The 24,029-nt window shown below is 43.1% G+C and overlaps 1 protein-coding gene, 1 long non-coding RNA gene and 1 other non-coding gene across 4 annotated transcripts in view; 1 reads left to right on the top strand and 2 right to left on the bottom strand.

Annotated features, from left to right (window-relative positions):
• The window catches only part of DLGAP1 (DLG associated protein 1), a 960,906-nt gene that overhangs the window by 369,070 nt on the left and 567,807 nt on the right, over nt 1-24,029 (bottom strand). For both annotated transcript variants that reach the window (XM_025365244.1, XM_025365243.1), the window contains exon 4: nt 1,682-2,710. In XM_025365244.1, coding sequence (XP_025221029.1) covers nt 1,682-2,638 — 957 coding nt within the window. In that variant the 5' untranslated portion in view covers nt 2,639-2,710. The remainder of the gene's footprint in view (nt 1-1,681; nt 2,711-24,029) is intronic.
• Nucleotides 751-19,525, top strand: LOC112611451. Its single transcript, XR_003116659.1, has 3 exons — nt 751-865; nt 18,233-18,463; nt 18,616-19,525. It is a non-coding gene; the product is annotated as an uncharacterized LOC112611451 (long non-coding RNA).
• Nucleotides 17,191-17,293, bottom strand: LOC112611800. The gene has a single exon (XR_003116761.1). It is a non-coding gene; the product is annotated as a U6 spliceosomal RNA (small nuclear RNA).

The following is a 24,029-nucleotide window of genomic DNA, read 5'->3' as shown; positions in this document are numbered from 1 at the left end:
TACTTAAGTACAGGTGTTTTTTTTTTTTTTTTTTTTTTTTTTCTTTCAATTTGTTTTGTTTTTGCCACTGGTCATAGAATTTTTGCAGACAAAATGTGTGGTACTCTAGGGCTTTTATCTCTTTACTCCTTACTTTTTTCAAGACAGATATCCTTACCGAAATACTTTACTTTCAGTGGTGGGTGAGCTTTACGTTCTTAAACAGTTTCTAGAGCTTTCAGTTGCAACCTTCATAATGGCCATTTCTCCAAGTTAAGAGACTGGGTTCTGGTCCCACCTCTGCCACATGCTAACGGTTTAACTCACTAAGTATTTACCTTTCTTGGTGTCTACTTCTTCATATGCTAAGTGGATTAAATGATTCTTTGAGCTCGGAAATTGTTATAGTTCTTGATAACTTATTAACATGTAGCAGCCTTACGGGAAATTAGGCAACACGACCTTCAGTGGGAAACACGGACCACGTTATTGTGTGTTGTGTGTGAAAACTGTCCATGTGCTCGTGCTTCTTCTGAACTCCAAGAATAGGCTCTGGCACTGCCCTTGTCCAGGGATTGCCAGCTTGGGGTCTTCTCAGGGATTGGTGGAGGCATTCCCAAGGGAGCCAGATTTGCCAGGAGGAGTTCAAAGGGAGCAAAAAAGATGAACTCCTCGAAGGAAGAATTTTTCTTTGTATTTCTTCTTAAGGTGGGAGTGTAAAATGGGAGTGGGTATGTTATACTTTTATAGCTCAGTAATTTTTTTTTTTAAGATGAGGCTACCAGGAGAGAACAGAGAAGAAAAGACACTTCGAAAAAGGAAAAGATGAGAGTCCTCCTTATGGAAAAATGTGTCTTGGGAAAAATTACAATACTACAGCAAGGAGGTAGGGAAGAAGAAGACCTCTCTCCTATATTTTTATCCGGGTAACATCTGGTTTCAGTGCACTGGAGGAAAACATAAGGAGACTGTGGCAGGGAAGAGCAGCCTGCCGTGGCTCTGTAGATGTGTGGGATTTACACCCTGACACTAATTGTATTTTACTTCTCTGATCCTTCCTCCTTTTCCTCCTCCTCTCTGTTGTCCTGGGTCTCTGCAGCTGTGTTTGTCAGGTCCCCAAACTGGCTAGCTCCCCACCTCCTCAGGGCACAGGGTGTCTTCCTGATTTGCTGTGCCTTTGGGGTGGAAGCTCAGGTGGGGTGTAGTTACTGATGGTGCTGGTGATGACCATCGCAGTGTTCTAACATAGCTTCAGGCAGGATTTCACAATGAAAACCACCCCACAACCCTGAATAGATTTAAGGAAACTCTTTCCATAATTCAAAAGATCATCGTTTACTTTTGAATTAAAGAAAGGTGGACTTATTTTAAAATTCTCTGTAGACTTCCCTTTCCTCTCTTTCCCATCCTATGATCCCTCAGACAGAAGAGGAACGCCATAATAACTCGTTGCCTTTCCATAGGCGTGCTTTTCAAAGCACTTGGATATATAGTATCTTAAGATAACCCGATGAGGTCGGTAACACTGGGTTCTTTGCATTTTCCCCACATGAGCAATTCGGCACAGAGATGCCAAATAAATTGCACAGGTTCATATCTTAATAGAAAATTCAGAGTAGTGCTAAGACTAGAACCAGGAGAAATGCCCACACAAGCATGCCAGGTACTACTTCTAAGCCTCCATCATTGACAGAAATGGTACCTGCAAGTACTGGCAGGAGCGTTCTTGCTGACACGACTCGGATTTCACCATGGCCTGGTCCATGTTCACCGAGGCCTTCTGGTAAACCTCCCGGGCCCGGCTCACGGTGAGCGTGGAGGACCAGGCGCTCTTCTTCAGCAGCGGGGTGTCCAGGGTGACCGGCAGGTTGGCGCAGGTGGAGCACTTGACGTCGTTGTTGCTCCGGGAGGCCTTCACCGCCTGCTCGCTGATGGTGTTGTAGGCCTCCATGAAGTACTGTGAGGCCGAGCGGTCGGGGCACCTGCCCATGGTCATCACGCCCGAGGGGGTGTGGTAGATGCACATGTCACCATCCAGGTTGTCGTCCGAGCTCCACCAACCCGGGGAGGTGCTGGGCCGGGCTTTGGGCTCCGCGCGCCGCTCCTTGCTCTTGCTGCGCTTGCCATAGCGCGCCGCCTGCGCCTCGTCGGGGCTGGCCTTGCCCCCGTTGACGCTGCCCTTGGACGGCCCCTCCAGGGAGTGCGACTTGGTGAAGAGCTTCTGGACCGAGTGCACCAGGTGGCGGATGCGGCCGGGGCTGTCGCTGCGGTGCTCCACAGCCGTGCGCTTGTACTGCAGAGTGTGATAGCCATCGCGGCTGAGTGGCAGCTGCCGCTCGAACTGGTCCAGCAGGTTGGCGGGGATGCGGTTCGCCTTGGTGGCCAGGGTGCGGGGCACCAGGGCGCACTCGTCCTTCAGCTCCTGCTGCGAGGTGTAGTGCCTGCGGGGGAAGGTGCTGCTGGCCAGCGGGTCGCTGAAGGGGCCCACGCACTCAGCTTGGAAGGAGTTCCGCTGGGTGTAGTACGGGTGGTCCGCGGGGTGGTGCTCCACCGGGCTCAGCAGGTAGGGCTTGCGGTCCGAGTGGTGCGACAGCGAGTCACAGGCCGAGTCGCAGGTGACCCCGTGGTGATGGCTGCGGCTGCCCGATAGCCCTTTCATTGCGGACGGCAAGCAGCCACCGGGGTCATGGACACCCGGGAGTCAGGTTCCAGACCCGTCTCGGGCAGAGATCTGGGGGAATGAAGAAGAGGGCAAAGTCGTTAATATTTCTCTTGGAAATTAGGTATTGCACTTTACAGGGTCTTGCTTTGTTGCCCAGGCTGGAGTGCAGAGGCACCATCTCTGCTTCCTGCAGCCTCCACATCCTGGGCTCAAGCCATCCTTCCACAACAGCCTACTGAGGAGCTAGGACTACAGGCAGGCACCACCACGCTTGGCTAATTTTTCGTAGAGACAAGGTCTCACTATATTGCCCAGACTTGGTCTCGAACTCCTGGGCTCAAGCGATCCTCCCACTTTGGCCTCCCTTAAGCGCTGGGATTACAGGCGTGAGCAACCCTGCAGGCCTGGTATTGATCTTTTGAGGGTGCCATCTGCGACTGTGTTCATTTTTGGCAGAACTTATCAGTGTCCCTAAAACCAGCTTGAATGCATTATTGGAAGAGCTTTATCACCTCTGTGGGGCAGGAAAGCTGACTCCGAAGCCTGTAGGGAGAGAAGGGGGAGGTAAAGCTAGAAAACCAGAAAATGGAGGCCGGGCGCGGTGGCTCATGCCTGTATTCCCCACACTTTGGGAGGCCGAGGCGGGTGGATCACCTGAGGTCAGGAGTTTGAGACCAGCCTGGCCAACATGGTGAAACCCTGTCTCTACTAAAATACAAAAATTAGCTGGGCATGGTGGTGGGTGCCTGTAATCGTAGCTACTGGTGAGGCTGAGGCAGGAGAATTGCTTGAACCCGCGAGGTGGAGCTTGCAGTGAGCCGAGATGGCCCCACTGCACTCCAGCCTGGGGAACAGAGGAAGACTCCGTCTCAGAAAACAAAAAACAAAAAATAAAAGAAAAAAGAAAACAGAAAACTAGGAAAAGGAAACTATATTTTTAAAAAGGCAAATTGTTTTTAAATTATTTGAAAGAATAACTCTCCTCCCCTCTATGACCACAATAACTGGATGTATCTTTCTCTTGATTCTTGGGTCTTACTTTTTGTTTCTTTTTCTTTTTTTGAGACGGAGTTTTTGCTCTGTCGCCCAGGCTACAGTGCAATGGCACGATCTCGGCTCACTGCAACCTCTGTCTTCCAGGTTCAAGTGATTCCCCTGCCCCAGCCTCTAGAGTAGCTGGGATTACAGGAGCCTGCTACCATGGCTGGCTAATTTTTGTATTTATGAGGTTTCACCATGTCGGTCAGGCTAGTCTCTATATGTTAATCGTTAAAGATAGAACCAGAGAGGGGCTCCGTTCCTCTGGGAGACCTTTGCTGGTTCTCCTAGCAGAGAGAATTAGTTCCTGTCTTCTGTTTCCACCACATCTGAAACTCACTCCCCAGAACCTACAGAGTTGCTTGCTTCAGGATCTCTCTTCCAGCTTACATTCCTTGCCACCCAGTCTATTAGTCACCTTATGTACCCCCACCTAGTGTCGATCCAGCCATGTAAGCACATAATAATAGCACTCCATAAATGTGAATGAAAATGTGAGTTAAAAAACAAGATGAGCTGGGCGTGGCGGCTCACACCTGTAATCCCAGCACTTTGGGAGGCCGAGGCGGGTGGATCACGAGGTCAGGAGATCAAGACCATCCTGGCTAACACGGTGAAACCCAGTCTCTACAAAAAATTAGCCAGGCGAGGTGGCGGGTGCCTGTGGTCCCAGCTACTTGGGAGGCTGAGGCAGGAGAATGGCATGAATCCAGGAGGCAGAGCTTGCAGTGAGCCGAGATCATGCCACTGCACTCCAGCCTGGGTGACAGAGCAAGACTCTGTCTCAAAACAAAACAAAACAAACAAACAAAAAAAACAACAACAGGATGACTAACAGAAGCCAATGGCACCTCATATCTTTAGGATATATCTGTCTTCTGTTGCATACTTTCCTTTTTGAATTCTGTAGGAACAACTGCACCACACAAACAATCCCCCCAGGTTACTCAGAACGGGAAAAAGTAAAGATATGGCAAATAAATCAGAAATGTAGAGAAAATCTGCCCAGGTGTTTCTGTCAATCGAGGGTCAAGAGCTTTCTCTAAACAAACTGAGAGAACAAGTAAGCGTGACTTGGCTAATTTGAGGATCATGTATCTCTTCTTCCTAGTTTAAGGTTTCTGGTTGAAGATTTATGCACAAGACCAGGTGTGGTGGCTCATGCCTATAATCCCAGCACTTTGGGAGGTCAACGTTGGAGAATTGCTTGAGCCCAGGAGTCTGAGACAAGCTGGGAAAAATAGTGGGACCCAGTCTCTACAAAAAAAAAAAAAAAAATTAGCTGGGAGTGGTGGCGCATGCCTCTAGTGCCAGCTACTCAAGTGGGGAGAGGACTGCTCGAGCCCAGGAGGTTGAGGCTGCAGTGAGTTGTGAATGCACTGCTACACTTCAGCCTGGGTGACAGAATGAGACCCTGTCTCAAAAAAAAAAAAGTTAATAGACGATGGCAAAATGACCAAAGGATGGCCCTTGAAAAGTTCTTGGGGACATGAGTGAAGGACCCCAGACCTAATAGCTCAGCCTCAGGAAAAAGTCACTCATGCATATCCCATGTAGGGTATCTCAGTCCATTTCCAAGCTCGGATCTTCCGGAGCTTTAGTAACTAACAGAGGCTGCTACTCCACCAGGGCAGAGTATTTTCTTTGGACTCTAAAACAGTGTTAGAGTCAGTGCCTGACCAAGTTCCTTCTGACAGCCTGATTTTCTTTCAAGACTTCCTACAATACAAAAATTGCCATATAAAGAATCATCTTGGAAAGCCAACGTGACTCTCTAAAATAGCACTAATGTCATTTCAGATATTCCTAGAGAGATAGAAAAATGGTTTAATTAGGAAACAAAACATAGGGCTGGGCGCGGTGGCTCACGCCTGTAATCCCGGCACTTTGGGGGGCTGAGGCAGGCGTCTCACCTGAAGTCAGGAGTTCAAGACCAGCCTAGCCAACATAGTGAAACCTCATCTCTACTAAAAATACAACAATTAGCTGGGCATAGTGGCAGGAGCCTGTAATCCCAGCTACTTGAGAGGCTGAGGCAGGAGAATTGCTTGAATCCGGGAGGCGGAGGTTGCAGCGAGCCAAGATCGTGCCACTGCACTCCAACCTGGGTGACAGAGCAAGATTCCATCTCAAAAACAAACAAACAAACAAAACAAACAAACATATAAAACACCCACACTAGGCCTCATGAAAAAAGATTTTTGAGAGGCCAGGTCTTCTCTATTCCATGAGACATACTGCATCTAGGAGCTCATGACAATGTTGGCAATCTCTATCCATGCTTTGTGAAGCTCCTTTCTTCCTCCTGTCTCCCAGTTTCTGGACTGACCATTCAGGGATAATGCTGAAAGGTTTTAATCAGTACAGTCACTCAAAATTGGTTAGTCTACTAAATTGTGAGGTCCTTAAGGGTAGGGACTATGTTTCACCCACCCAGTATTTAGTAAAGTGTTATCCTAGTGGATAGTGGGAATCAAGTTAGTAGAATATTTACTCAATAACTTAATGCATTAATGCAACATTTCCCAAAGTGGTTCATGTTGTGATTCAGGTAGCATCTGTTTAATGAAAACATGACTGTGTGGCAAAGGCCAGGCTGGGTGCGGCCAAGGAAACATACCCAATAGTTGGGGGGACCACTCCATCGGGGTGACCATTCCAAAGACTAGTAGTTTTCAGAGCAATGCAGGAAGCAGGCTGGTGAACACCTCCTCTGACCTGTGTACCTTTGACTTCTAACTCTGCACCTCACTGGACCATATCATATCTTCTGCTGTTCTACCTGTCTGGAAGTAGTCTGGGGAGTTTGCCTGACCTGCTGACTACAGGATGCTTAGACAGAGGGCAATCTGCCTGGAGGAGAGAGAGAAACTGACTTTTGAAAGGACAACAAAGGTATTCAGGACTTATGATTCAGGATAAGGAAGAACCAATAGGTAAAAACATGTCCACTGGTGAGAGACTAATGAAACAGAACACCTTGGGACTGCTTTGTATGAAGTTATGGTCCTAAAAGTAGGCTGTGGCAAGGAAGAATGTAAGAGGGTGAAGTATGTGTTTTTAGCAAAACTGTGGCACAAACTAACTTAGATGCAAAAAATCCATTGCATAAGAAAGTCTCCCTCTATAAACCAGGTTCCACTGAGGACATTTTTGCCTTTCAAATATAGACGTAAAAAGCAAAAACAAGATTCTATTAGGATTACAGACACATACTAAGTTTTATGATCACATATAGTAGAATCTCAATATATAAAATAATACGGGATAATATTTTGAACTTTCCTTCTCAAGCAGTTGAGTCTTGGGTAGATATTTTCTGCTAAATAAAATGTGAAACTGGCAAGAGCTGAAAACATGAATTATACATGTTTATTCCAAAATATACAAGATTATTTTAATCAGGTATTCAGTATTTAATTATCTTTAATATGTGAGCAACATTCCATGCAAGATGATGTTACCTGAGGACAAGCAGAGCAAACGAAGAGTTGTTTAAGGCCACTAATGATGATTTAAGTGATGTAACCGATGATAATTTCTGTAAATTAATCATACACAGTGTGATTTTTTACTAAAATTTAACTGGGCTATTTTCAGCACAGGACAAGCACCTCTATTTTCTTGGGGGGTAACAAATTGCATCCAGAATAAATAAGCTAACGTTCCTCCTTCCTTACTTATATTTGTAAAAGAGATACTGAGATCTTGATCTTTTTTTCTCTGTGATGTGGGAAAATAAGGTCATAACATGGCAATAAACATTTCTAAATGCTAAATCTATCTTTCTGGTCAAGGCCAAATACACAACTTAATACCTTGGCCCTTTCTATAACAAATCTTACACTCTCTTCTATCTTGTCATTTTAAAACAAAAATAGGGCAGTTTGTGATCATAAAAGAGAACACATTCTGCGACTTCCTGGTGAGCAAGGGAAAATGATCTAAAATCCTAAGGCCACTGGCAATGGCACCTACTGTGGAGGTCCTGCTCTTCTTTCTCTCATTCTTCATGTTCCTCTTGCCTTACTCTTAAACTCCCTTTCCAGCACATTTATCTCTTTTTTCCCCCCTCCTAATGTTTATAAGTTGTATCCATGGGCACCACTTGCTCCCACCTATGGTGTGACCAACAGCGTCATTAGAAAGCATTAATTGAACATCCCTTCCTTGTCTGCTGCTGCAAAGATGACCAAATGCCTACAGTGAATCCCTAGTGGCCAGAGGGCTTATGATATATTGTGAGAGCCATGTCATAAGCCCTTTGGCCACTAGGGATTCAGTGTATGCATTTCATGACCTAGCCATGAAAAAACGTGAAAAGAGATAAATAACAATTCTCATTCTTCTATGCATTCTTGAAAAAAGAGGATGCCAACCTCTTAATTAGACTTTGATGATAACAATTTCTGGAAATAGGGAAATTGCCTTTCAGGCCTTGTTCTTTCAGCAAGGGTGGGGACTGTGGTCAACATGTCTTCACAAGGGTTTCTATGACTACCAGTGATTATCTCTAATTTTTTCTTGTTCACTGTGACTTCAACATTCTGTTTTATTATTCTTCTAAGTTCAATTTTACCATTGTGCCATGACTCCTGATTTTTTGGCTTGGATAATTTGTTGACGCTGTTTGTGACCATGAGACAAGCTCAGAGTGTGAGATGCACAGTTTTTCCAGAGTTCCCACACCTGGAGCAGAATTATTACTGTCCAGATGATGACCAAAGCAAGAATAATCCAGCACTGTAAAGGAAATTTTCAAGGTAGGTAATTTATTAGACCCAAGGAAAACACAAACACACCACACATTAGAAGACGCTGACAAAGGGGAAAGAGTCTTGCAAAGCTGGCAAGTCCTTATTCCATTTTGATTTCTGTGCCTGTCTTTATTTAGAGCTGCTTTTCTTGATTTTTCTTTACATGCAGAAATAGGAGCATACTGAAGGTCCTCCCCTGTCTTACCCCATGAGGATGGACAGGCAGGCAATCACGACTTACTTTAGAAAGACAGTGGTGGACCCTGCCCAGGAGAACGGGGGCACTGTGTTCTTGTTTGAGGAGATATCAGGAAGAGGAAATCTCCATGAATCTTTTCAGGGTCAAGCTGTCTTAAATTTTTTTTTTTGAATTTTTGTGGGTACCTAGTCATGTATATATTTCTGGGGTACATGAGATATTTTGATACAGGCATATAATGTTTAATAGTCACATCAAGGTAAATGGAATATTCATCACCTCAAACATTTATCCTTTTTGTTACAAACAATCCAATTATACTCTTATGGTTGTCTTTAAAAGTGCAATTAGATTATTATTGACTATAGTCACCCTGTTGTGCTATCAAATACTAGAGCTTATCATTCATTTGGCCTTGCATCTATTTTTTTTGTACCCATTCATCTTCCCCACTCTCCCACCTCAGCAGCACCCCCTTAACTACCCTTCCCAGCCTCTAAATGATCATCCTTCTACTCTCTATCTCTCAAGCCACCTTTCTGGCATCCCCCCACCTGCCTGAAGCTTGTCCACGCTGGGTTATAACATTCCACTAAAGAGAAAGAAAGGATTCTCTTGTTGAAAAGTACAAACAGCCCTGAACAATGACTACATTTTTCAGTCTGCCTAGATGTGCCTGGGTGACTAATGCCAGCTAACGGAATATAATTTGAAATGGCATGTGCAATTTCTGGAAAACATCTCTAAAGTGAGGGGCATACCTTTCTTTACCCTTTCCGGGTAAAGAAAAGCAGCTGTTGGGGCTGGGTGAATAGTGATCTTTACCTTGAGGTGGAAATTACAGTTTGAGGATTAGAGAACCAAAAGATAAAGGTTCTGACCTACAGTGGGGTGCCATACCAGCCCTGGATGTGCACCTCTGCATTTTGTTTAGTTGAGAGAAAAACAGACCTTTATCTTGTTTCCTTATCAAGTAAAGGAAGGGCCTGTGTTGGCCCCATAGGAAGCCAGAGTCCCATGCTATTGAACCACGTGGCATCTTTAGCCAAGGGCTCTGCAGAGGGAATATGTGTGGAGAGAGGAGACAAAATAGCTTACAGTTATTTTGCTTTCTGTGATTTTGTGCACTAAACTGTGCATCTGCACCTGTTCCTAAGTGAAACAGGTAGTCCAGGCAAAATCTTGAGATCCCTGGTGAAGCTATGTCAGGATGTAGCACTGTATTTGCAGGTGGTGGGAGTCCATTAGAGGAATTTAAACAAGACAATGGCATGGTCACACTTGTACTAAAGATTTCTCTACCTGTAGTTAGAGAATACATGTGGGAGTGGGGAGGCGCAGAAAGATCTCAAAGAAGCAATGATTTCTTGCAAGAGCAGTTTATGAGAGAAGACTGGAAGAAAAGAAGGAGTATGCCAAGAGAGGGGGACAATGTCCTGGCAAGCTACGGCAGTGTCTCCTGATTCAGGCCTCCTTGCCCACACAAGTATGCTCCGACCACAGTCTGAACACATACATGACATTTTTTTTTAGACAGAACAAAATTAATTTTCCCATTTACTTATAATAAATCCCAATTCTACAGAGATCGAGAATGATGAATGCCCAACAGACTGATGATTTTAAATTATTCTTTTTAAAATCAGAAAATGGTTCTTACTACTAAAAAATGAAACCATGGCACTTTTGGGTAAAAGTAAACAGAAAACGGCCAGGCTCGGTGGCTCACGCTGTAATCCCAGCACTTTGGGAGGCCGAGGTGGGCGGATCATGAGGTCAGAAGATCGAGACCATCCTGGCTAACATGGTGAAACCCTGTCTCTACTAAAAATACAAAAAATTAGCCAGGTGTGGTGGCGGGCGCCAGTAGTCCCAGCTACTTGGGAGGCTGAGGCAGGAAAATGGTGTGAACCCAGGAGGCAGAGCTTGCAGTGAGCCGAGATCGTGGCCACTGCACTGCAGCCTGGGCGACAGGGTGAGTGAGACTCCATCTCAAAAAAAAAAAAAAAAAAAAAGGAAACAGAAAACTTAACAGAGGTGAGAATGTGAGTTAACGTTGTCCAAATGCCTACCGTTTGGATATTTTCTGACCATCTGAAATTGTACCTGCAGAGGATAACTGAATGTCATATTCTTTCACTTTTCCAGGCTTCCTTATTTGAAGATTTTCATGTGTTGTATACTTAAAATTATACAAGTACTATTAGAGCACCTTTGAATAAGCACATTCTGAAATATACCAATTATATTATGCAAAGTACAATGGTGAGCCATTTTATAGGTGCAGAATGTATTTTGGCTTTTCATTAACATTGATTGCTATCCTAATCATCTGCAGTTTGATTTCGTCTGTGAATACCTCTGTCAATCAGTCTGCTCCTACAAATAAATGCCTTCAGAGGCATTTCCTTTTCAAAAGATATGGTATTGTTAAAAAAAAAAAAAAAAAAACCAAAGACTCAACTGAAATCTTCTCCAATTTGGTCACAGTAGGCAGCACAATTACAATCACCTGCGTCTCCATACAAAGCTTTTAAAAAGTGGTTTCATAACAGTTTTTGAGAATAAAAAGGTGGAAGGTAGTGTTCTTTGAGAAATGATTAATAGGTCATCATTTATATTGGTGGCTGAGCAAAATGTCGTAGGACTTAGGAAGTGATTTTTATGTGAAGATAATCCAGGCAGTAAACGATAAAATCTCCTAATGTTATTTTGGACTGTCAGAGTTCAAAGGTGCCTGTGCTGACTCTATGAGACCTCGGAGATATGCTTCCTATGGAATTGTTCTTATTTGGATTTCCAGGAGAGGGTTGCTTATCTCGGCTAAATGGACAGATGAATTCCCTTGGGAGCCAGCTAGGAGAATGTGGTTACCTTGACCGGCCATGGACCAGTGCCCTTCAGGAGGTGCCGCAGCAGGGGGACTGCCTGTCTTACAATTGATGGGGGCGGAATATTCACAGAGAAGAGAAAAACCCATCAGTGTTTACTCCAAAAAAAGTTGGGAAAAACTTGCAAACTACTGATAAATCTAGGAGAAAGAAGCAATGATGACAGAATAAAGCCGTTTAATGGTACCTAAAGACAGCCGTGATGGAAGATGGAAAAAACATAAAAACAATGACAATCAAAACAATATGACAACACAACTTGAAAAGAAGCAGTGGAAATAGCCTCTGATGAAGCCAAGTTATTTTTGTCCAGACTGCTCATGACTAGCTGAGTAGTCTTGTGAACATGTTCTGGCACATTCTAGACAACTTGTTTTACAGCCAGACTTTATATATACATACACGCATATACATATATTTACCTGAATCAAATTTTCTCTTATAAAGTCTCTTTCTTTAAATGTTGTTGCTGTTCTCACCAAGTTTGCTGTACAAATCTACTTTCCTAAGTGCTGAGACCCCAAAAGTGCAGATACTAAGCCCGTTTGTGGTAGCTGTTCAGCTGACACCTGCTTTTGGGAATTTCTTCCCTACTCACAGCATCTCCTAATGACACTGTGGCCAGGACTGTTGAAGGCGATCACCACATTCTCTGAGCTGATGGAAGACTGGATTCAGGGGCATCCATGTAGAGCCTTCACTGAGCTAATGAGATGCTCACTTTGGGAAATTCAGGTGGGGATGTTCCTAGAATCACTGGACACTGGTGAGCTTATCTTCAAGGTCAAGTAAAGGAAGGGCCCACGTCGGCCCCACTGGAAGCCAGAGTTGATGCTACTGAACTGTGGGGCAGCGTTAGCCATGGGCCCTACAGAGGGAGTGTGTGTGGAGGCAAGAGAGGAGCCAGTTCAGAGTCCATGGAACCCCAGGGAAAGACACACACAGCAGCTGCCTAATGGCCTTGTAGGTCTAGTCAGGCCTGGCTCCTGGCTCAGAGGGTGAGACTCTGTGGTCACATGCAGCAGAACCAGGGCAGGCCCACAAAACTTACTCATCCAAGTAAAGGGGACCCTCCTGCCCAGTGGGTAACTGCAAGCATACAGAACCTCCACCGCTGTGGTCTACATCCAAGCGGGGCCAATGTGAATCAGCCTCTGAAGCGGCCCCAACAGAACTGGCTAAGTTATCCTCATACAGTTTTCTACCCATTTAAGTATTTATTGGCTTGGATACAGTATGCACGCTAATTCAGACTATACATACACTCTTTGAAAACTATCATCAATGCCTGCATGGGAGAGCAGTGGTCAGATACCACGTAGAAAGTGAGGAGGACAATCTCTGCAATCGGCTGTTTTCAGCACCTTACAGAGTCTTTCTCCTTCAGTGAGTTTGGCCTGCCCTGACCTCTGCAATAGTTGCTGTTACTGGGAATTAGATTTGTAATTCCTCAAACACTGCCCCTTCCTCCTGCTTCCGTCTTCCCATCATTTTTAAAGTGCCTTATTCTGACTCTTTACACATCTAGGAATCTGACCCTTCTAACTTTTTTCATTTTGGAACTGGTTTTTATTATCTTAGAATTCTATACCCAGTCTTAAATTTTAAACAAACAAATCCACATCCAGTCAACCTTCTGAAATATTTTTTTTGCTGTGATAGAGAAGGAAGTATGAAGACATTCATTGTTTCTGGATTAAAGTATTTTTGTTTGTATTAAATTTTATTTATTTTAGAGACAGGGTCTTGCTCTGTCACCCAGGCTGCAGTGCACTGGCATAATCATGGCTCACTGCAGACTTGAACTCCTGGGCACAAGTGATCCTCTCATCTCAGCCTCCCAAAGTGCTGGAATTATAGATGTGCACCACTGCACCAGCTTATTTCTGGATTAAGTTTTGGCAGATAAGAGTGTTGGTTTGTAAGGTATCAGCCAAATAGTCTTTGCCTGTACTGAGCATGAAGTCAAATCAAATCAATACATGTGACTTTAATTCAACAATTATTTATTGAATAGCTATTATTACATGCAGTGCACTGGGCACTGTAGCAAAAATTGAAAATTTTCAACATTATACCTTCAAATTCCTGTCTCATAAGTTTTCTTGTTCCCTCACTCCCACTTTTCCTGCCCTCTGATGGTTCTCATGATAGTTTATTCCATTCACTGGTTCCTCAGCTCTGCCCTCTTCTCCCATTCTATCCATTCCCGGTGGTCTTCACTTCCTCCCTTGCCAGCCTAGGAGAGACAGCAGGTCAAACATTTCTTTTTTTTAGCCCCCTCAGGTCCCTTGCTGTATGATCTTTCTACCTCACTCACTGTGGACAATATACACCATGGACTGATTCCATTGTCCTTCTGTTTTTCCACACAGAGGCTGCTGAGTGTCGCTGGGGATGGGACTGGTGCCATGGCAAATTCCCAGTGTCCATTCTCGGCTCTACTCCCAAAGCTGATTAGGAATAGTATCATGGGTCTCCTGGTTCTGTTCCAGCTGTCCTAAGCCCTCGAGTCTACTCATTATTTCTCATCTAGAGTTGGTTGGAAAAACAAAGTAGTAACCAATAAATGTCAAGTGAATAAAAATGGAATGGTCTGTGCCTCTAGGAATCATAACTAGATACCAGGCACGTGTTGTCCACTTTAAATGCATGATCTCATTTCATTGTCAAACAACCCAACATGGTAGGGACTAATCTCTGGATAAGAAAGCAGACTTTTAAAGATAAAATAACTTGTCTGAGATAATATATTTAGTAATTTTTAAATTTTTTTAGAGATAAGATCTCGCTCTGATGCCCAGGATTATAGCTCACTGTAACCTGGAACTCGTGGGCTTAGGGAATCCTCCTGCACAGCTGGGATTACAGGAATGTGCCGCCATGCCTGGACAATTTTTTCCTTTTCTTTTTCTTTTTTTTGTAGAGATGGGCGTCTCACTATGTTGCCCAGGCTGGTCTCCAGCTCCTGGCATCAAGCAGTACTCCTACCTCAGTCTCCCAAGGTGCTGGGATTAGCTCCTTGAGCCACCGTACCCATCCAGTTACTACATTTTGAACACAGCATGTTCTTAATCACTAGGCCATAATGACTGTTCTTATCACCTCTAAAACACACACACACACACACACACACACACAGTCTATTTCATATTGCTAACAGTATCATTTGTAATGTAATGTTTGTTACCTGATTATGCCATTCTTTCACTTTAAATTCTTCTCAGACCCTCTATACTTTTTCAATATTACTAAGACTTTGAATGTGACTCAAGGTGGGAGGTTTCCTGACCTGGCCTCCATCTGCCAGACAGCCCTGTCTCCCCATCCCATACTCCACACAGCTCAGCTCCAGTGACACTGGGCTCCTTGTATTCTTCCCCACATGCCACATTCCCCATTGATTCTGTGTTTCATGCTCTCTAAAATACTCACTTCCAATCTCCGTACAAATTCTTATTCCTTCTTGAAGAGTAGGTACAAATATAGCCTCCTTCTTAAAATATTCCCTGACTAAAGGAATCATGGAAATGATAGGCCTCATCTAATTTACAATCTAGTTGAGAAAATAAATCACATAAACGTGAACAATCAGCAAACAATACAAGTCAGAATCTAATCAAGTGCTAGATTGTATGGTACATGTCGCATATGTAATGCACCAAGTAAAAGGCTTTGGAAAAAAAGAAGTCTAGAAGATGCAAGAGTTAAGGAGTGAGAAAACATCTCAATTTAGGAGGTGTAGCTGGCTCAGAGCAGCATACTCTTCAAAGACAAGGTTTTTAGGACAGCGTGCAATTCCTGTTCCATATTTTGTTCAAATCTAACCACTTCCTTTCTCCTCTGGCTTTATATATATATGTATATAAATATATATAAAATATATATATATTTAATTTTTTTATAGGTTTAGGGATACAAGTGCAATTTTGTTAGATTGTGTAGAAGTAAAGGCTGGGCTTTTAGTGTAGCCATCCCCTGAAAAGTGTACATTGTACCTATTAAGTAATTTCTCATCCCTCACCACCCTCCCATGCTTCTGATTCTCCAATGTCTGTTATTCCATTCTTTATGTCCATGTGTACAAATTATTTATCTCCTAAGGGAGAACATGTAGTGTTTAACTTTCTTTTTCTGAGTTATTTCACTTAAGATAATGGTCTCCAGCTCCATCTATGTTGCTGCAAAAGACACGGCTTCATTCATTTTTATGGCTAAGCAGTATTCCATGGTATATATATACCACATTTAAAATGCAATCATTGCCGGGCATGGTGGCTCTTGCCTGTAATTCTAGCACTTTGGGAGGCCAAGGCAGGTCGATCACCTGAGGTCACGAGTTTGAGACCAGCCTGGCCAACATGGTGAAATCCCGTCTCAACTAAAACAATACAAAAATTAGCTAGGCCTGGTGACGGGTGCTTGTAATTCCAGCTACTCAGGAGGCTGAGGTAGGAGAATTGCTTGAACCCGGGAGGTGGAGGTTGCAGTGAGCCGAGACTGCACCACTGCACTCCAGACTGGGTGACAAGAGCGAAACTTAATCTCAAAAAATAGTAATAATAATACTAACTCTATCATCTATTGGTGAACACAGGTTGACTCCATGACTTTGCAATTCTGAATAGTGCTGCAATAAACATGAGTGCAGGTATCTTTTTCTTTAGGTAGACACCCAGTGGTGGGATTGCTGGATCAAATGGTAGTTCTACTTTTAGTTCTTTAAGAACTCTCCATACGTTTTTCATAGAGGTTGTACTAATTTACATTCCCACCAAAAGTGTATGGACATTTTCTAATTTCTCCATATCCTTGCCAGCATCTGTTATTTTTTGATTTTTTTAATGATAGCCATTTTGACTGGTGTAAGATGGTATCTCACTGTGGTTTTAATTTGCATTTTTAATTTGCATTTTTCTGATGATTAGTGATATTGAACATTCTTTCATATGCTTATCAGTCACCTGTATGTCTTCTTTTGAAAAATGTCTGTTCATGTCCTTTGCTCACTCTTTAATGGGGTTATTTGGTTTCTGAAATTGTTGAGTTGCTTGAGTTCCCTGTATATTCTGGATATTAGTCCTTTGTCAGCTGCATAATTTGCAAATATTTCCTCCCATTCTGTAAGTTGTCTGTCTGAGTATTTCTTTTGCTGTCCAGAAGCTTTTTAGTTTAATTGAAATCCCATTTTTTTTTTTTGGTTGCATTTACATCTTTGAGGTCTTAGTCATGAATTCTTTGTCTAGGCCAACATCCAGAAGAGTTTTTCTTAGATTTTCTTCTAGAACTTTTATACTCTCAGGTCTTACATGTAAACCTTTAAGCCATCTTGAGTTAATTTTTGTGTACACTGAGAAATAGGAGTCTAGTTTTCATTCTGCACATGGCTATCCAATTTTCTTAGCACCATTTATGGAATAGGGTATCCTTTCCCCAGTGTATGTTTTTGTTTACTTTGCCAAAGATCGGTCATTTCTGGGTTTTGTTTTTTGTTCCATTGATCTATGTATCTATTTTTATGCTAGTATCTTCCTGTTTTGGTTACTATAGCCTTGTTAGTATAATTTGAAGTCAGGTAATGTGATGCCTTTAGCTTTGTTCTTTTTGCTTAGTATTGCTTTTGCAGTTTATGCTCTTTTTTGGTTCTATATGAATTTTAGGATTAAAAATATGGAATGTTTCATGAATTTGCATGTCATCCTTGTGCAGGGGTCATGCTCATGTTCTCTGTATCATTCCCATTTTAGTATATGCGTTGCTGAAGCGAGTACTCCTTTTACTTTTTTATTGCCTTCCATTTCTACCTCTGATATGATCTTTGATGATACTATTCAGATGCTGGCCAGATTGTCTGAGAGCTACAGACTTGACCTCCTCGTTTGGCCCTTTCAACTGCTCTTAGATGTTAAGCCACTAGCCTATGTAAGGGAACTATACGAAACAGGCATTTATACTTGCTATGGTTTTTACTGTCGAGACGTTGCCTATCTCAGCAAAGATTGACTTCTGAATTTACCATGTGGTAAATTCCTCTCAGGTGTCAGTATTAACAAAACTGTGTGCTTACCAACTGTCTTTAATCGTGCAGGTGCTATTACTCTTGTAAGATGAGCATGTTTCCACTTCGAGCAATGTGTGCTCCACCAGCTTGAATACCAGGAAAGTTATCAGGAAAAGCTATGGCAAAATCATGATGGTTTTAGTACTTTTCCATTTTTATTCTACTATCATTGTATTTCCCTTGGATGTTTATTCCATACACACACCCCCCCCCACCCACACACAATCTCAGAAACCACTTTAATCCCTTGTGGAAACAAATTGTAGTAGAGGTAGCAAATCTATATCCAGATACCTCTGTATTATGTAAAATATGTCAATATGCTTTTTCCCTCACTTGATATCATCTGTTGACTGTTCTCAAACTCGAGTGTGCATCAGAATCAGCTGGATGTGCCCAAGGCACAGATGCATCTGATAAATGTTAGCCAAATAAATACATGAATGGGAATTTTCCTGCTCGGGAAACAAGATATGTTCACGGGAAAAGTTTGATAATTTATAAGTAAGATGACTATTTTTGTACTGGGAATAATGCATCGTTAGTGCCGGCACCGTGCAGAGCGGAACCGCTGTGCTGATCAGGAAGGGCTGGAGCAGCGGCTAATGAAGACCGCTAAAGCCTGCTTTGCTGTTTCATCCACAGCACACAGGCCGCATCTGTCCTGGGGCTCATTTGTCCGTCTTCCGCCTCCTCTGCAGTTAGTCTCCTAAACTACAATGGCAATGACTGAAGAAACTGTGGTTGAAAAGTCCACACCAAATTCTCTGTATGTCACTGAAGACAAGGACATTTTGCGTAGAACCTGGCTGCTAATCCACTCTTGTCATGAGGGAAGATTTTTTCTCTTTTTGTAGTGAGCAACAAGGCCACTCAGTAAGATACAGAATTATCTAACTAGTATTTTTGAACCTAGAAAAATACAAGCTTTGCTTTATTAATGGGCTTATTACATGTATGTGCTGAAAACTTGATATATGCTCCTTCTCATGCTTGCGAGTGTGACATGGTTTCTTCCCTTTTCACAGATGAAGAAAGTGAGGTTCATGGAAGTTAAATAACTTGCCCACAGGGCACAACTAGTAGGCAGCTAAGCTAGGACTTCAACTGAGGTCTGTAAGACTTAAAGCACCTGCTCTTCCTGCTCCTCAATAGCTTTCCTGCTAAGCACCAAGAGACTCTAGGCTGCCAGGAACATCACAGCAGGGACCACTGTCAATCAGTGGATCTCCACAGTCTTTCAGACTTTCTTTTGAAGAAAGATTTAGCTGCTAAAAGAAAAGATGAATATACAAAAAGGATAATACTACTGTATTTCATCATATTGCCTCGTTTTAATACAAGAAGACTCATCCAGCTTAAACATTTGATGTCTAAGAAGCTAACCAGCAAGCTGCCCTCTGGGAATGCATACCATCAGGTATGGATCAGTGGTCCTGAGATCATGTTCATAAATCAACAGCTTTGTACAAGCTGTCAAGACTCAGAACACGGTACCCCAAAGTATGGCACCTTGGTGTGCCAAGTACTATGGACTGAAGGACATCGGAAAGGTCTCAGAAGCAATGTCTCTTTGACTTTCTCCCAACCCCCTGTGTCTCACCTGTCTTTCTCCCATGAAGTGAGTCATGGCAACCAGAATTCCTCTTTGCCAAGGCATGTCACAGAAACTAGAACCCTCTCCTCCAAGGGAAGCTGTGAAACCCAGAAAGGTCACTCTGCCTTCCCCCTTCTCCCTTGAAGACCTTCATTCCAGACGGGCCCTGCCCCATATTCAGGAGGATTACACAAAGAGGTTAAGAAGAATTTGAACGGTCAGGCCTTGCTAGGTTCCCTGTTCAGTCTGTCAGCATTAGATCACACCCTTTAGTCCATCACATTTCTACACTGCTGTCCGTTCTTCGTCAAACCGAAGAATAAAAAAAGCTTTCCCTGGGTCTTAGGGTCTTCATTTCTGAGGAGTCCCATGTCACATAAAACTTTGGTTACCTTCATTATGCTTTTCTCTTGTTAACCTGTCTTTTGTTATAGGAGTGACCATTATGATAGGTGAGGAAAGATATCACACATTTCTGCCCCTACAAAGCCAAAAATGTTGGCTTAGGAATGCTGCTAAGCTCAAGGCCACAGCTACTCACAACCTTTTCTCTCCACTACCAAGACCTGTAGATACAATGTGAATAATTTTAACCTTGATATAGAAGTGAGCCAATGCAGACAATAACTTCTCAGATATCCACAAAAGCTAGTTACTAGCATCCATGTATTCTTTCTTTCCCCAACAAATATTTATTCAGCATCTACTAAATGACAGGTGCAGTTCTAGGGAACAGGGGTTCAGTAGTGAACACAATTCCAAAAGTCCATGGCTTCATGACAATTACATTCTTGTGTTGGGAGACAGACAATAAACAAACACATTGTGTATAAAATGTTGATGATGGTATCATGTTTTAGGTGATGACATATTAACTGCCTTCTGTAAGTAATCTTTTATAAACTCTTTGCTGACTTGGAGGCATTGAAAGTTTTACAAAAATATTGGCTTATTGATTAAAGAGGAAGTATGGTAAAATTTACACTCATCACAGGTTGAGTATCCCTTATCCAAAATGCCTGGGACCCACAAGTGTTTTGAATTTCTGATTTTTTCAGGTTTTGGAACATTTGCAATTTACTTTATTTACAGGTTGAGCATCCCAAATCTGAAACTCTAAAATGCAAAAGGCTCCAATGAGAATTTCCTTTGAGTTTCATGTTGGTCCTCAAAAAGCTTTGGATTCTACAGCATTTTTGATTTTGGATTTTTGTATTTGAGATGCTTGACCAGCAATATGTTCCAGAAAATATTAGAAAAATGGATGTGTCTCTGTGGTAAACCCTGTCCTAGGCATCTTACATGTATTATCCCACTTAATTATCACCACAGGCCTAGGAAGCAGGTAGTTTTATTATCTTCATTTCCCAGAGGAGGAAAATGAGGTACAGGAAAGTTAAATAATTTACTTGTAGTCAATCCAGGAAGTCAGACTCCAGAACTCACAGTAGGCACCGCTACACTGTCAATGACAAAGTTGCCTTTGTCACTCAACACAATGATGGGATGTTACCAAGGTTGCAGCATATGGCTGCATAAATTGCATACAGCACAGCTGGGGATGGGGGTGGCGAGCTGACCTTGTTTGGTGCAGCAGATCTGTTGCTTTGCTGTCACTGATGTGCAGTTAGGCAATGTCCTTTAACTTGAATATACCTTAACGTAAGCATAGTAAGACGACACCGGAGAAAAATCATGCTTTTCAACACGAACTAGAAATAAAATTATTCATCTATTATTATTTTCCAATAAGACAATAATTGAAACCATGGAAGCCATGTATATTCCAGAGACATGTACATAGGCTGACTATATACATCATGTACACTTTAGATAGGCCATTTAAAGTAAAGGATGCTTGCAATTTGGAGGAAATATGAACTTCTCCATACAAAATGCTCACACCTCTCAGCTTAACCTGGAGCTTCCAATTTCCGTGTGGCCACTCCTCACCATCTGCTTATGTTGGCACAGGGTGGGAGGCAATTCACTTCATTCAGGGAGGCGTCCTACACTACACTTATGAGCCAAGACCTGCAAGCCAGGTGAAGGAAATAAGGAAGCGGAAATGAACCCACAGTAAACACTTCACTGGGTGGCGTCCCATGGGCAGTCTGCATGGACGGGTGTTTGTCTAGCAACCCCCACCCATGGCCGCTTTTCCTCTGACTGCTGGAGGGGTTTGCTTCCTTTACCCAAATCTGTGTCGGGAAAAACTCCACTGAAGTATGGTTTTAAGTTTCTTCTCCCAGACAAATAAACAAGCAGCCCATATTCCAGCAGACCAGATCTGAGTGAGAGCAACTGGCGCTGGCAAAAGTGGCCGTGGCCAGAATGAGTGGTACCTGTGTCAGTCGGAGAAGTGGCTTTGGGCAACAGCAGGAATGTTAAAAGGATGTTACCTGAAGGAAAACTGTTAATTTCATATTTGAGGAAACCTTTTGGATGCTTAGGGAATGATAGTCAAAATTCAGGTTGCTATTGCTTTCTTATTCTCCTTACACTCTGTATCCAGGTTTGGTCCAATTTCAGAAAACATCCTTCCCATTGCCTTGAATTTCTGTCTAGTTTCCTTCTACCATAGCATCTTTAACCAGAAAGAAGGCATCTTCTCTTACTATCCCACTTTCCGCTAGTGTGAGCTTAGAAAGGTATTGATCTCTCTCTCCCTCTCCCCGTTTTTCTCCTCTGGGGAAGCTTCTTAGGAAACATCAGCTCTATAAATCACAAGTTATCCTGCTAAGACCTTTGGCATATAGCTGGCTGCTACTTCACCTTTTTAAAAACATGATCAACATCCTGTGTCCTGTTAGAATTAGGTAACTTAACCTTTCTATCAAGGTTGATTTTTGTTTAGACCCTGGGAATTGCTCTGCATCATGGCATATAGGCAAAAACAAAAAACAAAACAAACAAAAAACCCTGAAGAAATAAATTGTGGAGAAAAACGTTTGTAAGTACAAATATGAACTCTGCAGAAAGGATTGGAATCCAGTGGCAGGTAGACATGCTGTACGACTGGACCCATAAGTAATGGAGGACCGTACCGAAGAAATGTACTCTGTACCCCAAAGCTTATAAAATAATTGAACAGGGGATGTGGAAAGGGAATCTGACATTGGCAACACAGCGTGTCTCTCCTGTGAGTTGCTGGAAGTTTGAGGTGACTGATGACAATTCTGTCTGCCCTGATACCGACATTGTTGTTTCTCATCAGCTCCCTCCTCAGGACCCCTGACTATCTCTCCACTTTCCAGCAGAGATGTCTGTGTTTCTGGGCACCAGTCCCTTTGGAAATAACACTTTAGCACCTTTTAAACATTTGCTTCACTACTGAGTAGTTATTTGCACATTATTCTGTCTTCCCTCCTAACGAGAATTCTTTAACAGTCAGACTTGTTTGCTCAGCAGCTACCCCAATGGCAGGCACAGAGTGAGCGCTCAGTAAACCCTGAATGAATAAAACAAAAGGAGGGGAAGAAAGCCTGTCAGCTTGTGGGCTCACTTTTGTGTCTCATAAATAAATGGATGCTCCAAGACTTGTAAAAGAGGAACATTATGCCCTTGGGATGCAGGAGAAATCACACGTGATTGTGTTAGATTAGATTGGGTTGGTTAGAGGAAAAAAAGAATTTGGCCTCGGAAAGCTATTTTCTTCAATGTGGGAGTTTGATGTAACAGAATCCCGCCTTTGGATATTCCTTATTTGGTTTCGGGTACTGATAACAAAAAGGACAAGGAGAAAGATATTTAGAAATGGTTTATAAGATATTCTGTCCAAGCCACCTCGCCTCTCCTATCACCCCCTCAACCTTGCTATTTTCCTTCCTCCAGGATGATCTTTCTAACTTCCAAATCTGATCATGTCCCTTCCCTGCACAAAACGGTCTCTATTCTCTTCAAAATGATGACTAGAACCCTTGCGCAGTGTGGCAGCCCCTTGTGGCCTTGCTGTGAACGCCCTCCAACCTCATCCCTCCTCCCTTCTGTCGCACCCTCAAACCTGGGCTGCAACCACCAAACGACCTGCAGTGCTCCTTACCCACACTGGCTCCCTGTTCTTTATGACTTTGAGGATGGTGCTTACGTCCTCCACTTAAGCGATGCCCTTCCCTGCCTACGTAGCTCCTACTCATCCTTCAAAATTTAACTGCTCCTCCACCCACCATCTCTCGTTCACTTTTCACGCTGAGTGCTGTCCAAATCTAGTAAGGCTCTGCAATTGTCTCCTACGCTCATTTCCTTCCTTCTCGTCCTCTCTTCTCCCACTGTGGGGTGACCACGGTTACATGTAAGGACAATACACTTTCTGCTTTACACCCAGTCCACTGCTTGTCAATAACAAGCTTTATAATCTCCCAAAGATATAAAAGCTGAACCACATGAAAGAGCTGTGGAGTTGGTTCCCTAGGGATATTGGCCACCCTGCTGCTGGCTGTGAGACATGTGACAGCTCACCTACATCAGTACATAGATGTGGCCGGGGAGAAGGATCTGACGCCTGACCCCCAGTCCCCTACGTCCTCATGGGTGTCAATATTTTACCACCTACATGGGGTATTTTCACTTTACTTTAACATTTCTGCTCAGTCTAAGAAATCACCCCCTCCTTCATTGTGTTTTTCAGAAAACCAAGTGGGTTATTACATTAGTTCTGAGCAATGAGAGGGAAGCAATCCATACACATGGGGTGGAAATTAAATGAAACCCTAGAATTAGGATTTAATTCCCAAGTGAGAATGAGCTGAAGGAGAAGCCTAATAGGAATGCCTCAGCCTCTCAGTTGGCCAATAGAACCCTAAGGTGTCTGTGGTACCCTGAGATTTTTCGTCTTGCACTTTGCAA

The sequence above is a fragment of the Theropithecus gelada genome, chromosome 18 (assembly GCF_003255815.1).
Source record: "Theropithecus gelada isolate Dixy chromosome 18, Tgel_1.0, whole genome shotgun sequence".
Classification (NCBI taxonomy): domain Eukaryota; kingdom Metazoa; phylum Chordata; class Mammalia; order Primates; family Cercopithecidae; genus Theropithecus; species Theropithecus gelada.
This window is presented reverse-complemented; position numbering and strand designations above follow the sequence as displayed.